The sequence below is a fragment of the Teleopsis dalmanni genome, chromosome 2 (genome assembly GCF_002237135.1).
Source record: "Teleopsis dalmanni isolate 2A chromosome 2, ASM223713v2, whole genome shotgun sequence".
In the NCBI taxonomy this organism is placed as follows: domain Eukaryota; kingdom Metazoa; phylum Arthropoda; class Insecta; order Diptera; family Diopsidae; genus Teleopsis; species Teleopsis dalmanni.
The window spans coordinates 14,197,323-14,214,636 of record NC_051847.1 but is presented as its reverse complement, the minus strand read 5'-3'; the positions used below and the strand labels follow the sequence as shown (position 1 = coordinate 14,214,636).

Sequence of the window (17,314 nt, the reverse complement as noted above, 5' to 3'; positions counted from 1 at the left end):
AAAGAAACATGTCATAAAACCTTATCAAAACGAAACTGCTTTAATCTCTTTTCTGATATCTCGAATACGGCAAAGGGAATAGGGACAACTAAGTTAAGATATTTATGGAAGAAGCTTAAAAGTTCTTTATCTGGATTCAATGAATCTGATTTTTTAAAATATTTATGTATATAGAGAATAAAAACATTTATATGAAAAGCTGATCTTATTGTATCACAATAGGATTATACGATTTACATATTTCATAAAGTTTGAGTTCGCCACTTTTACCTTATAGTATGCTTATGCTTTTAAAAAAAATTAAAATAACCGGGAAATCTTTGGGCAAAGTCAAGCAGTTAGCTTAAAACCATAAGAGATATAGATATTTTGTTGAGGCTGCATGCTTCAATAGGAGTTAAAGGAAACAAGAATAAGAAGGCTTTTACCTAATCTTAATAACAAAACAAAAATAGTAAATCGTTCACATTCAAAACAGTATGTGTAAAATATTTAATCATATTTTCTATGTTTAAATATCAAAAAAAAAAAAAATTAAGTTTCCCTAATCAAGAAAGTTTTATTTTTTTTTTGTATTATTAAAAGGTGATCAGATTATTATACAAAAATGCAAGCTGTTTCTGATAAGCCTGGATATAAGCGAACTAGATCTTATTTCATACGAAACGCTTTACGAAAAGACTTTGAAAAGTTACATGTATTCGCCAATGTAAAGTTCATTAGACATATTGGCTATCCGAAACGTAAAATTTCCAACAAAATAGACTTCTTCAATTTGAGTTCAACACATTTTTTTTTGGTCACTGAGAGTGCGCACTCAGCTGTCACGGTTGGCTTTGCAGAATTTTCAAATCATCCACCAATTACAGCTTTACCAAAAGAATGTTGGGAAGACTGGATCACTACAAATTTTTGGCAAGTTACATCAATTCATCAATATTAATTCATTACCTTTCTTGCTTTTTTCACAATTAACAGAAATTTATCATTACAGTCTTGGTCTGGAATTATCACCTACTAATTCCTTATTTCTGAGTTCATTTATATATAATCCATCACATATACCGGAAATGTTATTGCATGTACTGGAAGAGATTTTTATGCGGGAACTTAAACTGCGTTATATACTAATACTACAAATGCCTGATATGATCTATATACGTCCTAACGGTATTTACTAGTAAATATGAAATATCATAATTAATACAAAATTATATGATTTATCGAATACAGATATACCAGATCATAGCTGGCTGGAACCATTTTCAACTATATATTATCCAATAGTTTTTGATCCAATATGTAAAAATGTTCAATGTATTCATGTCATTGAACGTGAAAGCATCATACGTGATATTACGTACAGAAGGGCATTGTATATAATTATATTTAGTTATTATTTAAGTTGTTTTTTATATTTATAACTTATTTAGACCAGGTGATAATGATGATATAATTGATATGATGGATATGTTTTGTCCACAAATAAGAACCGAGCTGGGAGATTTTTACATCGCTGAGGAACTTCTACATAATGCAAATTCTCATAGCTCATTAATTGTTTGCGAGGTAAATGACTACTATGTTTATCACTAGTAATTGCTTCTTAATAATAAAATTGTTATATATATAGTTATGTAAAATATATGTATATGTTACTGACATGTGTCAGATTTCAGACTATAGGCAGACTATATGAATAGTCTAACCAAATTCTCATTCTAAATATATTTGAACTCAGATATATCAATGTATTCTTAACTGGACGTGCTCCTGTTAACTACCGCTGTTCATATATGAGACTAAAGATAACTGGCACCTGACTATATTATCTGCTTACAATGTGCAATTACAAAAAAACGGGTTCCGTGCGTACAAATTGTCTTGTTTTAATCGAATAAGGAGTTTTAAATGAGTTTGTGGTTTTAATACTAATAACTAAGTTACTAATAATAAACTATACGGATATAATTAAATTTGTAGATTGAATAAACGCCTAACGAAATTGGGAATTCAATTCAACTCAAACTGCAGATACTGTAGAGAAGAGAGAGAAACTACATACCTTGTGTTTGGGTAGTGCCCGGCACAAATGCACAAGCGGAAAAACACCTAGGAGGGTATTTCACGATAGATTAGGATTCAAAATTAGGAATGGCTAGCTAGACTAGGCTCTATACTGCTTTTCATTAAAGATATCTGACTTGGAGAAACACTCTAATCCGACTAAGGGATACAATAGGTCTTTTAGGTCGCTCTATACTGCTTTTCATTAAAGATATCTGACTTGGAGAAACACTCTAATCCGACTAAGGGATATAATAGGTCTTTTAGGTGGTAGTGTAGTACCCTTTTTCAGATTATAATAATTAGGTCGACCTCAAATAGATAAAAATAATATTTTTGATATATATTTTTTACAAGGCATGATATAATTCTATTAAACATAATATTGATTTATAAACATTTATTTGACTGACTGTATCTACTCCATCATATTGCTCAATATGTTTCGTGATTAGATTAAACATAAAACAATTGGTTTTTTTTGGTTGAACGATAATGTGGACATACTAAAATTAGTGGAGAACTTTGAGCTTGAAATTTTTGGGAACTTAGTGAAGTATGATCCAAATCTACCAACTATAGAAATACAGACTCCATTACGGTTAGCAAGTTATATTTATAAACATTTATAAACATATATAAATAGTTATATTTAATTTTTGAAGTGTATATGGAAAAGTTGCTATAACAAAACTATTTACTGTGGACTCAATTAAAGATATGCTTCAAAAGACCGTTATGATGAAATACTTCCCGAAACATAAATTTAGTAAAATAAGGTAAATAGTATTTATTTCTTAAATGTTGACTTAATCAATTTTTTTTCTTTTGTAAAATATTAGTATTTATAATAAAACCATAGACGTGATTTCTGATAGAGGGCAAATACAAGATATTAAGGATGAAAGATTATACTTATTTGACGAATTGTTTAAAAAATTTCGAAAAATTGATGACAGTAAGTTCTGAAAGAAATTTACTTATTAATATATTAAAAATTTATTTACTTATTAAGAAATAAAAAATTGGAATTTATGCAGATTAACAATCCATGTCAGGTGATATTTGATATATATTTGAACCAATTACTTATAGTAAAATCACCATTTACTACCATAAACCAAGCAAATATTGTGTTTTGTTCATTAGAAGAGTAAAGAGTTGACATATTGCTTAAATAACTGTGAGAGATATGAGTTTAGCGAATAGAGGCAGGTCCAATCCAAAAACCAAAATTAGTATGTTAGTTGAGCGAAAATTCAACTATATTGATTGGTCCGAATACAGCAATGCAAATTGTAATAGAAATGCGGTTCCTTGTAGCCAATGTTTTAGTTTCAGTCTATAAAAAAAACTGTTGAAAAATCTTTGCTGAGTCCTTAAGCTCCTAATGGAGTATGGAATAATAATAATAATAATTAAGCTAAAGTCCGTATACCTTTTAATACATAGTCAAAGTGTTTCAGTCAGAAATGTAAATTCGAAAACGAACTACAATAACTTATATTACTTGATACTTAACTACAATTTATACAGTATTACTTTTTAATTTTAGAAACTCGTTCCAATGAGTGGTACATGGAATCCTTTGAAGCACTTATGGAATTTTACTATAACATCCCAAACGATTATGATGCTACAAATTTAGCTCAATATAGACCAGAGGAAACATCGAACGTCTTTGCTCTACAATTATTTAGTCTGGAGAATGATAGAGATCTTCGCTTGTTCAAGCTTTTCCTGGCAGCCACTTTCAGTGCATATCCCGATCGTGAATTTTGCATTATTTCAGTACCAAAAAAAGTTGAGAAATCGAAAGATTTATTAAAATTAACAGATTGCTGTGTTGTGAGTATAGATCTAATCAATTATCATTTTATTTAATACAAATTATTAATGAGACAATATGAATTTTCAGCATGTTCAATCTCGACCAAACTGTTCACTACACGATGATCTATATATAGTTCATCACAGTGCATTGTATGGTGAACTTTTTTTGCAGCAAGTGAATGAAATCGATGACGCATTAGTCCAACAAATGCTACTGTGTTATGAGAGTGATGATGAGTTATACGATACAACTGCCGAAATTATGTGTAGAATAAAAGAACACTTTGATGCTGATAATTCTACTATCAGTGTTTTTTTGGTACGTTGCGGCAAGTCATCGCAGCATATGGCTTTCAATACAATTGTTGGATTCATTATCACAAGGTAAATAGATTATCACAAATAGATCTTTATATATATTGAAACTGTTTATTTGAAGAGCATTTCACGATATTTCCGCATTAGAACAGCATTTCTTTATAAGAAGTACAGAAATGAAAATTTCCACCAGTGGAGAAATTTTGTGTTTGTACTTACATCCATTTTATCAATTTGAGTATCAATTAATATTTCGAGAATTAGGACGCATGAGTGGATTTAACATCTTGTATTATATAGCACCAAATGGAGTAAGTGCACATTTTTAATATTGTAAGAAATTGGGGTAGTTTGAAGTTATTATTAAAAGATAGTTATATATGGCTTTTGAAATTAGTGGAAATTCCTTATTTTCAATATGTTCTTATTATTTTCATATCTACTTAGATTGATGCCTCCATAAGCAATACGTTGTTTATTGTTCTTACACAATTAAAATTATAGAGAGATCAAGAACAAATTCTTAAAAATAAATTGGACACTCCAACTGATTTTACAGTAAACCCACAGAACTTATGGTGTTTACCATCAAAACAAAGACGCTATTATTCAACTTCACTTAATTAAATATATATGATATTTTATATTCTTGAGTTTCTAAACTACGGTTCAAGTAACACCAACGAATGAAAAGTTTAACGAGTACTTTAAATAAAATGTCCAGTGATTGTATAGCTCTATAACAGAGGAAAATATTTCGAATAAGCAAGAATGTAGAAATGTCATTTTCTACAACCGATTTTACAATGTATATTGTTGTTGTGTCTTTGACTTTATTTACTGAAAGTCACTATATCTTATCCAGCCATTGAAATGCTGTATAAGTGAAACCAGAGTTTGCATTTCTTTCTCAGTAATGTGCAGGTAAGAGATATACTCTCAAGCATTGCTGCCAAAAAAAAAAGAAATACAAAAAAAAATGTGTTTACTCTACGCAATTTTATTCTTAGACTTAAATCATTTAAAAGGATGTGTTGGTACTGACAGATCACACTACGTCAGAACTGTTCTTGAATCAAAACTTTAAATACATAAAACTTTAAATAATACCTTAAACATATTCCCCCACACATTGAAACGGAACTGTTCGTTTTTCCGTTGCAACTAAGCAGATCACTCTAAAATGAGTGACGATTATTTCATCATACAGCCGGACAACAGAGATTCCATTGTGAACAACAGAGTTTGTGAATCTCTAACAATATTCTCTAATTATATCATTAACTAAAATACTATCTCGTAAATTCTCTAGTCTGTCTAATAAATCTATTCTCTCATTAAGAAGTTTAATGATTCATAAAAACGATACTAATCAATGCAACGTGACATTTAAGTGACATCAAAAAGATCCATCAATGATTTATGTTGGCTAGTAGTAACATATATCACTATTTCATTACAGAGTAAGGTATATTGAATCTCAATTATAAAAATTTGAAATTATATATATTCATTTTTCTTTATTTTTAATTTGATATTTTTTTTAATATTTTTTAATAATATTTTTAAGAGAAAACTGAAGCCACTACTTAACGACTTGGTAAAGAAAATGCAACCTGTTGAACCAAAACTTATTAAAACTTTTGATATTACAAAAAAAAAATATCATAAAAAAAAGAAAAAATTTCACACTATTTACGATTTTAATTACGCGGATTCTTCATATGCTGTGTATCGACGTCATATGCGTGAAACCGAAATGTACGGCGACACTAATATAAAAATAGTGATTATCGGCTTCACAGATGTAACTAAGGCACTGCTGCGATCCTTGCTTTTTAGCTATAACTCACAGGAGTGAGTTCATTGAAAACAAAACAAAGCCCACAAACAAAGCCTAGAGTTATTAATAAATTTTTTTTCCCATTTAAGCATGAATTGTGTACCGAATTTCGATATCACCGTCATCACTAAACCCGGTATTGTGGAAGCTGAATATGATGCAGACTTTATTTGTAGGGTGTGTAAAAAAAATTGCTGGATACAATTCCATAATTCTAACGCATACATTAATGATTGCGTGAAACGTTTAGATCTACAACAATGGATAACATTTGTATCAGGAGATCTACGTAAAATCGATCGGTCAGAATTATTTATGCAAATAAACAGTATAGTATAGGCTCAACAATCAGGCTACTATCGCTGACTACAGTAAATGACTACTCTCATCAGTAGTCATTTACTAGTAAAGATATATACATACTATATATACTATATAGTATACATTTATAGCTGTACTACTATAGAACTATTGTGGTATAGCTGTATAATGCCAATAGCTTCTGCAACGGTTTCAACTATATTTTTGACATTTCTAACTGTTCTAGCCAGCGACTGGCTACTGTATTCAATATAATTAAACTACTGTGGGAGTTCTCAGATTCTATAACAAATGACTGTGGCTAGTGAGTGTAGTAGCGACTGTAGCCAGCGGTTGTGTTCAACGACTGTAGCCAGCGGTTGTGTTCAACGACTGTGGCCAGCGGTTGTGTTTAACGACTTTAGCCAGCGATTGTAGCCAGCGACTTTAATCAGCGATTGTAGCCAGCGACTGTAGCCAACAACTGCAGTCAGCATTTGTAGCTTATATACTTATATAATAGTAAATTAAATCTTTATTTACTTATAATGTTTGATTATTTTTTTTGTTTGTATTTTAAGTGCATCCCATAAAGTAAAACTAAACGGACAATGTGATGTTAACTACGACATTCTGATACTTTGTTGTTACACCGATTATAGTATACCACAAAAAATGATTCTAGATGAAAAATTTCCATACAATTATGCACAATTCAATTGTCGTCTAGATAAAATTAATTTTTACCATAAACTCCTCCTCATAAAGGAAGAGATGGATGATCCTTTTACGATAATCGTTTATGGTATTCATGTACGTGTTTATGAATTTATCAACTTCCTTATAGAGCACGGAATTAAAGGAAAAAATATTATACTAGTTGTTCCTGATAATACTATTGAAGTTCACATTATGAATCATCCCGATATAGATATAAATGTTGAAAACATTCTACAACAAATGGTGTTTGATTTGGGTGTTAAGATTTGTGAACGATACATATTTCTTTCTTGGCAACAGTATGGTAGAGACGAAATTATAAAATATGTGACGTTCTACTCATTGCACGATAAAGCGATAGTCAAACTTGATTGCGATATGTTCGTTAGCTTCTATGATATGCACATTACTCAAAAATTTATTAACAGTAAGTTTTAGTACCGACATTAATGACATTTTTCTAAATATAAAACTTATGTAGTTCTTGATGCTGCTGAAATTTATATGGAAGATAACGATATCCTCGTCGATAATTGCTTTCGTACAAATGATAAAAATATATATGCTTTGGGCAAATTTATTCAACATTTTGATGATCAAAATCATCAATACAGAAATGTCAATCCAAAAGAATTGGCTGAAAAGGTAATATTATCAATGAAATATAGGAAAATATATCTATATGTTCAATATATCGATACCGATATTCCGGTATTCAATATCGTAATGAATTGGCTGAAAAGGTATACTATAAATGAAATTTAATAAAATATGTCTATATATTCAATATATCGATACCGATATTCCGGTATTCAATATCGGATTGAATTATGTCCTTAAAATTGCTCAGAAAGCGCACACCATGGGATTTGGGACATATTTCAACTTCTAAGTTGTATAACTCAGTTTCTAAATTATTGTCATAATTCATATCCGTCATATGAAGGATATAAAGGTATAATAAATATTAATTATTTCTATATTACTTTCTCAATTGCAGCTTTTAATTAAATTAAATCTTTTGCCACCATACAAAAGAATAGGAAGGAAATTTGATAGCCCTCATTACTTCCAAGCTCAGTTACCATTCGGCTATTACTTATATAAAGTGGTTATACCAAAACGGTACATAACAAATCATCTACCTAATGAATTCGACCTGGCAATGACTGCATATGATGGAAATTTCTCTCGTATTCGCATAAATGAACATGGGATTGTAGTGGAAATGCTCTATATAACTAAAGAAGTAAGGGACAAATTGTTATATGCATTTATGTATAGCACAATATAATATCTATATATATATATGTATATATATAATGATCCATTTAATACTTTCAGTTTGGTGATTTCGATTATCTGCAATTTTTTTGTGGTAAACATCAATTGATGCTTAATAATATACGTTCACGTTGGTATTTGGGTGAAATTGATAATATAACTGAGTTCTTGAAACAGCGTTGGGCTACGTTACTCATAACTATGAAATTCCAAAATTTTATTAAGGAATTGGAAAAATTGCTTAAGGAAGAAGCCGAGTATTTCATAAATAGCAAAGCTGTAAGTATTATATATAATTATAAATATATATTATATGTAAATATGTATTTTTATATAAATATAAATAATAAAAAAATATATGTAAATATAAATATATGTATATTATATAATATATAGTTATCACAGATTAATTGTTAAATTTTTTTTTTTATTATTATTATTATGTTGAGGCTAGTTGAGTCAGTGAACTTTTGCTCTCTATTAACTGTGAGGTTTCTTCATAACCCCTCTCTACGCCTTGGCTGGATTATTGTTTATTACTTTATCAGACTAAGCAATAGTTGACCCCAGATCTGCATACCTCCCCGAGGAGCCTATAGCCATTCTGAGATTCGATAACGCGGTTTTGATAAGCCTGTCAGTTTTCGTAAAGAATTTTCAGTGCTCTATACTTTATATATATTTTGATCGGATCAAACTTGAAGTCCCTGATAACACTATATTATATATTTATATATACTTTGGTACATTTCTTATAAAATATTTATTGATAATTTATTTTAAAAATAAGTAGATAAATACAAGTAGATCTCTACTGTTCCCACGTTTCATAAAATTTATAATTTTATAATTATAAATTAATTATAAAAACAGAATTACAGAGAGTAATAAATATTTTATTTTTATTTTAAATTTCAGAGAATGAGCATAGCTCGTTACAGACGAAAGAGTTCTTTCCAAAACAAAATGTCAAATAATGGCACAACTAGGGAGATTGAAGAATTATTCTTGGAGTATATACGTAAAAACTGCGATAAATATCCACGCTATTTTGCTCTACCAGAAGATTTCCCATTACCATTCTACTGATGTCCATTTCTTTAAAATCATTTATATTTCTACTCAACTCATTTTAAATTTTTAAACTTATTTATTTAAATATATTTTAATGCCTTAAACTAACATACTGAACACAAACACACGTCTTTTCTTATCTGCAATGATCAATAATGAACAAAATTTTAACTTAATTTAAAAGATTTGTCGTTGGTGCAATTGTTAAGCACCTAAGGCGCATTGCACCACAAATTGTTTGGCCAAAGCACAGTCTGCATTCTCGGTCCAACGGTGGGCAGGACAGTTTTTAAAATATTCCATATATGTGCAACCCAATAAAATAGACGCATATGGACTGCAGCCACGTTGAACGGCTGCATTACCAAGCGGCATTTGTCGGAAAGCTTGCATTTTGCGCACAGCATTTGGTTGACATCTCTGGAAAGATTTAAGCATGGCTTCAGCATAGATGGTATCATTGTTAAATTTTGTATATAGATCATTGCGTATGTTATCAAATTCCAATTGCTCCGGTTTTTGCATATATTTGGACTCAGTAATTATACACTCAGCTAAGCACTGCAAAAAGGAAAAAAAGAAAATTTAATTTCATTTATTAAAAATATTTCTATATATTAATATTCACTGTAGCTGTTTCAACAGTTGGGGCTGGATCCGATGGTTGTCCAGTAATGCCCATACGTTTAGCACAATTTTCTGTTATTTCATCACGGCCTCCATCTTTACAGCATAACGACGGATCCTGCATATAATTTTTTAATATTAGTTCATTAAAAATACAATTACATTAACAATCATAGAACTAATATGTAAGAACGATCTACAGTTAGGACTAGAGTCCTAACTATAGACTATATAGTCTATACTATATAGTCTATATATTATAATTTCTAATTACAATGCTCAATTTTATAAATTAAATAAATTATAAATCATAGTATTTTTTTCTTTTGAGTTACTTGGACAAGACGTTGTCAGACTTAATAATCGCTATAATAATTTTTATGTACTCATTTCAAAGCCACAGTTTTAAAGGAACTGTTGACTCCCCTGCGGTGAGGGGATTAGAATATTCCTGGCTTTGGTAATACCCAAACTTACGCGGAAAAAATGATGGTAATTTACCTTTATTCAGTGTGGGATTGCATATTCACACCAGGTGTTGTGACCCAAAGACCAGCAGAGAATGAATAGGCTTCGCACCTTACCAAAATGTAAGTTATGCTAAACACATAACTTCAATTGGTTCCGGCGGAGTTCCAATGAGGCGTTTATGAGCGTATTATCTTGGTACGTGTGTTTTTAGAATATCACGGTCTTGAGCCTTCAAGGCAGGTTATCCCACTAAACAACACTGGATTCTGTGATGTCTTTAACGACTACACTATGGAGATTGGACAGACGCTTGAGGAAGGAAAGCCTTAGAGCCGATATACGGCATTTAATGAGTATTACGCAGTAACGGAGTAGATAACAGAGAGTAACAGAGTAGAATTATTTACATTCTAAACCAGATAAAACTAATGTTACGTTAGTCGATTGTAGTAAAAACTTGTGCTTCAGTGGAAATAAATCAAAATTATTATGAATAGTAAGGTAAAAAAGAAGAATATGTCAAGAGAGATCTTGTATTTCATTAGATGTTAATTGGAAGATATATGAAAGAAAGTTATAGTAAACTATATTATTCTTGAATTTAAACTTGGGCAAAGTCAAAAATTAATGAATTCATAAATCGTTCATAAAACGATCTGCTTAAGGATTATCGCTTACACATATCTATGAGTCCTAAGACCTAGAGCGTTATCACAGCCATTAAAAAAGATATTTATATCCTGACATAAAATCCGAAACATTATAGCATATCGTCTTATAAACTATTTACACTATTAAATAAGTACTTACGATTAATTGTGGTGGTCGTTGGCAATCTATAGCAATCGCTGATATATACTGTAAAATAATTTTAAAAGAAATATATTAATATTAAATATATATATTAAACTTTTAAAGGAATTTAATGTTATATATTTCATAATGGATAAATAAAAACAATAACCGAACACTCACTTGAAACACTTCCAACAGCACTAGAAAGGATAATACAATTTCAATCTTTGACATTTTGAAGATATGATTTTTGCTACTTTTATATATTTTTTTTATTTATATATTTATCCCACTTTTTTAAGTATTTTTTTATTATTATTAATTATTTTGTTTTTTTTTTTATTTTCTACGATAAAGTATGCTTACTGCTGAGCGTGCAGAACAAATAGCTTAAATTCGTTGAGTTACTATGACTTTTATAGTCCGATTATTTCAAAATTTTTGGTGAAACCCAAAAAAACAATATTATAACTTTTTAATTTTTTTTTATTTTATTAATAGAAAAATTGCGGGGAAATTTTGCTACTATTATTTTAAATAAATGTTGTGTTTGTAAAAAATTATAAACAAATTAGTTGCTCAGTTGATCACAAATGGAAAATGCTACTGTCTGCTAAGAGTGGTCGCATGGAAGTTTATATAAGCCACCAATGGATCGCCAAGCAACCGTGTATGTAATTCACATGTGTCATCTTTTTGGGTTGTTTATTTTTTCACATTAATTGCATATTCAGTGGCGCGTGACCACTGTCCACCAGCAGAGTCAAATTCATTTCTAATATCAATAGAGCGGTGATATTTTCATCAGGCGTATTTCATGCTATATGTAGCATCACAAATAGTGAGGTCAAAAACTTGCCTTCAACAAATCACTCACATTAGTTAGTTCCACATAATTGTTACTATTCATATTAGAGGGTTTATTGTCTTCATGTGAGGACTTAGTAAAACGTTTTGAACTTGAAAAATGTTTATGACTTTATTAAATATGTATAATTAAATTTATTTTTTATTCAGTTAATGAGTATGACTAAACCATTACGCAACTACAAATCGAAAATATAGAACTCACTTCGGTCAATTACCCACTAATTGAGTGTGAAAACTTCACTTCTGAATGACACATGAAAGTGAAAATATAGGTCATTGGAAGTTAGAAATTTTTGATATGAAAATCAGAAAAATAATTGACTAAAAATTTATAATTAATTGGCCAGTTAAAATCAAATTTAACATGTAAAAGTAATAATATAAAAATGTAATTTAAAACCGCGGATCAGAAATTGTCCCATTTATTATATTACATTACAACACGACTTTTTTCTACCTAATTGTATATACAATCTCATACACACAAAAATGTGACCTATTAGATCGTAAAAAATTATCTAAACTAAACACACACATCACTTAAATTTTTATAATCCATGTACTTATCCGTACTTAAACTTAACTTGCCGAAGATATTGGATTGGTATTAACTTGGTTAATTGAATAATACTTCTATTAACAGTAAAAATTATGTGGCACAAGTTGATCTATTAATTCTTATGATACATTCAGCTAAAAGAATTCTTGAGATAAATCTATCTCATTTGTTTCATTATCATAATTGTAAGCTACTATATAAGATGATAACAGAACCAATATGCACCTATTCAACGGCAACAGTCTAAAATCCCTAGACAAATAGTAAACGCAGAATGGTACGTAAGCAATTGAGCAGATAACTGACAAGCTTTTCCTTAACTTAATTGAATTTTGAAATATATTTAATGTCTTCAATAATTTAGACAGATGTATACTTGCTATGGAAAAAAAATAATTGTAAGCTACTACCACACTGTAGTAGACTTCACCAAAGCTTCTTTTTTCAATATGCAGGACTAATAGCTTTGATTTTCTGATTTCTATAATTGCGTCCTCATAATTTCAATAATTAATTCTATAATTAATTACTAATTGCGTCCTCATTTTTGCATCACCTATTTCTATTCTTTTCGGAATCTGTTTAATTGTGATATGAAAAGGCTTACGGATAACAGTAAAGTCGTTTAGAAGATTTTATATTGTTTATATATTCTACACATATATTACATTATACGTAAAATCGCAGACGTAAAATTGAGCGAAAAGCATATCCTGGTACAACTCCGGTATTTACATATAAATATTAACTAAATATTAATGAACAATATTTTATACTACAACCTATTGCATATATGTTACCTATAAAGGGTTGGAAAACTAGGATTGTATTTTAGACTAATAAGTATTAGAAGTGAATAGGAAATATAGAAATGGACTTATGAAATATTTCCATTGGTCGTTAATATTTATCGATAATAGTTTACCATTAATCGTTATTTGTATACAGAATTTTTAGACTTGATAAAGGACTATCGTATTACAAATACTTTATACAATTGTGAGAATTGCAGATCAACTGAGTATATATTTAAGGTTAATAAGTTTCAAACAAGATCAGGGCATCTAAAAACAGGCTAAATTGGTTCTTTGTATGACGCTATAACTATGACGCTAATATAGTCATTATTATTTTGTAAACAAAAGATTTTATTAGTGAAGGTCTTGAAATTCGCTAAGATACAGTAAAACGTAAGTCGGAGATGTATTTAACCTACTATTCGCATATTGCACAGTGGCTTAGTAAACAAGAATCACTTTTCTCGACTTCTTCACTTCTACTGCAAAAGTAATACAGATCCGTAAACAATAGGATGATTGATATCTTTACGGAATATTACTATAGAATAAAAAATTTATTCTGTATCAAACTTTCAGCGCTGGTAGATGGTTTACACGATTTCTTTATATTATTAAAACTTTAAAATTAAACAACTTACCTTTAAAGTTTTTTTAATAAAATTCGTTAACATTATTTTATGGCAAAAGGAAAGATTTGGCATTTTTATAGAATGAATTTTTACAAACATTTTGAATTTGTTCCTGAAATAAAAGTCAAGCAGCATTTTCTAAAAATAAAAAAAAAGGTTAATATAAATTCAGTATAAAACAATCAAAAATAAAAATGATAATATTTACAGCTAAAAAAAATGTAGAAGAATATAAACTATATTTCTAATATAGTTTGTATATTAGTCGCTACTAGAATTTACTATATTTAAGTCAGCACTAAAGATTATTGGTACGCTGTAAAAATTTATTCTTCATTTGCCAATCTGCGCTGAATTCATTTATATCAGTTCGTTTTCAACTAACACTCATCTTTCGGCTTGAGCATTCACTCTATTCGTTTTCTATTCACAAACTTATACCTATAGTTTGTGTTGTATGTCACATCTATCTGTTAAAGTACATATTGTCTGCAAGTATTAGACTTACTTTAAGTTTCAACTCAATAGATAAGTCTCGATGGCATTTAATGTTCAAAAAAATGAACCAAAATTAAAATCTGCAGTCGAAACAATTAATTTTTTTTAACGAATTGATATGTATAAACGTCAGGGTGGATCTGTTATACAAAATCATAGTCTTCGATTTTAGGATACAAGCGACATAACTATCATAAAATAAACTACTATTAAAATTTTTTACTAATTTCTTTTCAAAGAAAAAATCAAAGCTGAATTAAAAGCATGTTGTTGTCATTTAAAAACTAGTCTTTAATCCTTGTGGGATTAGTTTCTCACATTTTGAGGTTATGGTTATATGGTCACCTTAATATAACAAATAATATCTAATCATTTAATCACTATAATAAAAAGTACATTCAAATTTCAATGGAAATATTTGTTTAAATTAAATTATATTAAATTAATAGCATCTAGAAGAAATTGTATGGTATTTTTAATGTGTTCTTTTTGTGGTGAAACTACAATTTGTATAGTAAAGCTTTCCGTTAAAAAGTTTTCATAAATAAACAACAATTTGAAGTAAAGTAACTCGTACTGAATCATATCGATAATTTGTATGAACCTAATCAATATATAAAATAGATATACTCACTTTATATAGTTTACATAAATTTTGCAACGTATAAATTGCGGCCATGTTCGATTTTTTCTGCCTTAATATTTTCTGAATCTTTAAGAATTTTACCGGCGTAAACCAATTCCAATTGATGTGGCAAATAATTGAATTCCTTGGCAATTACTTCTCTTAAATCTTTTACAAATAAATCATCAGCGATAGTAATTTGTTTATGGTCTGTACCGAGTTTAACATTAATAGTTATTGAAGACATTTCATGAAAAAGAAATAGAGTTCTTCAGAAATTTCATCTAGCTGTGGCAGCATTCACCGGCAACCAATAACAAATATAATTAATACTTTTGTAAATATGTTGGTGATTTTCCAAAACTCGTAAATTTCCATCAACAAATAAAAAATAAATGAAATCGTGTGATTCCAGCTTTTTAATGCACTTCTACAATGACTTATTTGAAATTCTTGCTAAAATCGTTTGTAGCGCATCCTATGTTTGATTTATTTTACAATTTTTATAAATCAAAATACTACTACATTTTGAAATAGTATTATAAACGAATTTTTAACGTAATTGTAGAAAACAAAACTTCTAATTTGATTTTATGATATTTATATTAATTTTAGAAGGACTAATTTATACTTTATAACACATTTAACATAAAACATTTTTTATAACATATATATACAAAATATATAAATAGTACATTTTAATAATAATAACTGCAACACGCAACTCTGTTAATCAACAAGTCGAACTGTCAAAAACAGTTGTGTTTGTGTTGTTGCTCAGGTGAAAAGAATTGTTTTCGCTAAATTATATCGCAAAATCTAATTGTGCAGTTAACATAAGTAAAATCGTTATAGACCTAAACATTTTATTGATAAATACGTTTTCTTTAAAAATTTGTATTGTATTTATGTGAATAAAGCAATATATTATATATATACGATAAAAGCTCGTTTTAGTTTTCCGGTAATGCAAAATATGTTTACATATGAACACTTTGTCAATTAAATAATTTTATTAATATATCTTTGTTAAAATATGAAGTAATATTATACAAATATAAAAATTATAATATTAACAAATTAAAATGTGTGCCTCCGATTACTAAAATGAGTGTGGTGAAATATTTACAACAGAACAAAGTAAGTCAATTCAGTAATTAAAACTAATATAATTTAATAATGAATTATTAATGTTAGAAAATAAAATGTACTTATATAAGTGTAATTTACAATATAATTGAATTACAATAGCATATACAAAACGAATGTGCAATAATTACAACAAATTATTGATTGTTTTTATGATGAAGCCATGCATTTTTATCGGAAGTCCTGTGAAGATTTAGCTGCTTTAGATTCTGCTAAGATTCTTCTGACTTTAACGCAGACATACAATATTATTTTTAATTAATACTGCAGTAATATATACATATTGCATTTCTATTATATTGAATATGTTATGTTAAATGTCATACACACGTAATCAAACAAGATAAACAACTTAATTGTGCAAAAATTAGTTTATTTTCGTTTGACAGATAAGAGAAAAAAATTTATTTAAAAGAATATAATTAAGTTTTTTAAGTTCTTAGTTAATAACTTGCTAATAGCACACAATTAAATTCTATCGGTCAAACTATAAGAACCAGAAATTTCGCGCTCAAACCGCTCTGCTACATATGTTATGTGTCTAAGTTTTGTAGTGTGAATACATTATGGTACATTTCCAAAATTTACTACTTATTTATCCTTATTTGTATATAAAATAATCATTTTGTTATCGGAGAATTCTGGATTCTATATTATTTCACTACAGTTGTAGTAGTAAAATACTAGAGTCAAGATATGTTCAATCATGCCATAAACATTGTTTTGGTCTCCTCTTGGCCTAATTGCTAAAACAAAACTATCAAACGTGATTAAGATTGTTCAGGTAATTTATAAATAAAATAACTTACTGAAGTAGGAACTTTACTGTATTGTATAAATATTGTTATTATG

The 17,314-nt window shown here is 28.8% G+C and overlaps 2 protein-coding genes across 2 annotated transcripts; one reads left to right on the top strand and one right to left on the bottom strand.

Moving 5' to 3' along the window:
- Positions 1-582: 582 nt before the first annotated feature.
- Positions 583-9,562, top strand: LOC119680434 (cilia- and flagella-associated protein 61-like). The gene is made up of 17 exons (XM_038093245.1): positions 583-915; positions 995-1,170; positions 1,234-1,375; positions 1,434-1,569; positions 2,523-2,668; positions 2,733-2,846; positions 2,910-3,025; positions 3,623-3,915; positions 3,986-4,284; positions 4,340-4,529; positions 5,789-6,075; positions 6,151-6,363; positions 6,943-7,508; positions 7,563-7,726; positions 8,082-8,330; positions 8,426-8,644; positions 9,284-9,562. The coding sequence occupies exons 1-17, from the start codon at positions 608-610 to the stop codon at positions 9,452-9,454; spliced, it is 3,789 nt and encodes a 1,262-aa protein (XP_037949173.1). The 5' UTR covers positions 583-607; the 3' UTR covers positions 9,455-9,562.
- On the bottom strand, positions 9,520-15,831 carry LOC119680443. Its single transcript, XM_038093257.1, has 5 exons — positions 15,323-15,831; positions 14,200-14,328; positions 11,348-11,395; positions 10,068-10,184; positions 9,520-10,000 (listed from the first exon to the last, which is right to left on the bottom strand). The coding sequence occupies exons 1-5, from the start codon at positions 15,365-15,367 to the stop codon at positions 9,644-9,646; spliced, it is 696 nt and encodes a 231-aa protein (XP_037949185.1). The 5' UTR covers positions 15,368-15,831; the 3' UTR covers positions 9,520-9,643.
- Positions 15,832-17,314: the final 1,483 nt, after the last annotated feature.

Coding starts and splice junctions, on each gene's coding strand:
- LOC119680434 (XM_038093245.1), top strand. CDS start 608: ATGCAAGCTGTTTCTGATAAGCCTGGATATAAGCGAACTAGATCTTAT. Junction 1,570..2,522: donor GCTCATTAATTGTTTGCGAG/GTAAATGACTAC, acceptor TTTCGTGATTAG/ATTAAACATAAAACAATTGG. Junction 8,331..8,425: donor TGCTCTATATAACTAAAGAA/GTAAGGGACAAA, acceptor TAATACTTTCAG/TTTGGTGATTTCGATTATCT.
- LOC119680443 (XM_038093257.1), bottom strand. CDS start 15,367: ATGGCCGCAATTTATACGTTGCAAAATTTATGTAAACTATATAAA. Junction 14,329..15,322: donor ATTTATGTAAACTATATAAA/GTGAGTATATCT, acceptor TTTTATTTTTAG/AAAATGCTGCTTGACTTTTA. Junction 10,185..11,347: donor AACGACCACCACAATTAATC/GTAAGTACTTAT, acceptor AATTATATGCAG/GATCCGTCGTTATGCTGTAA.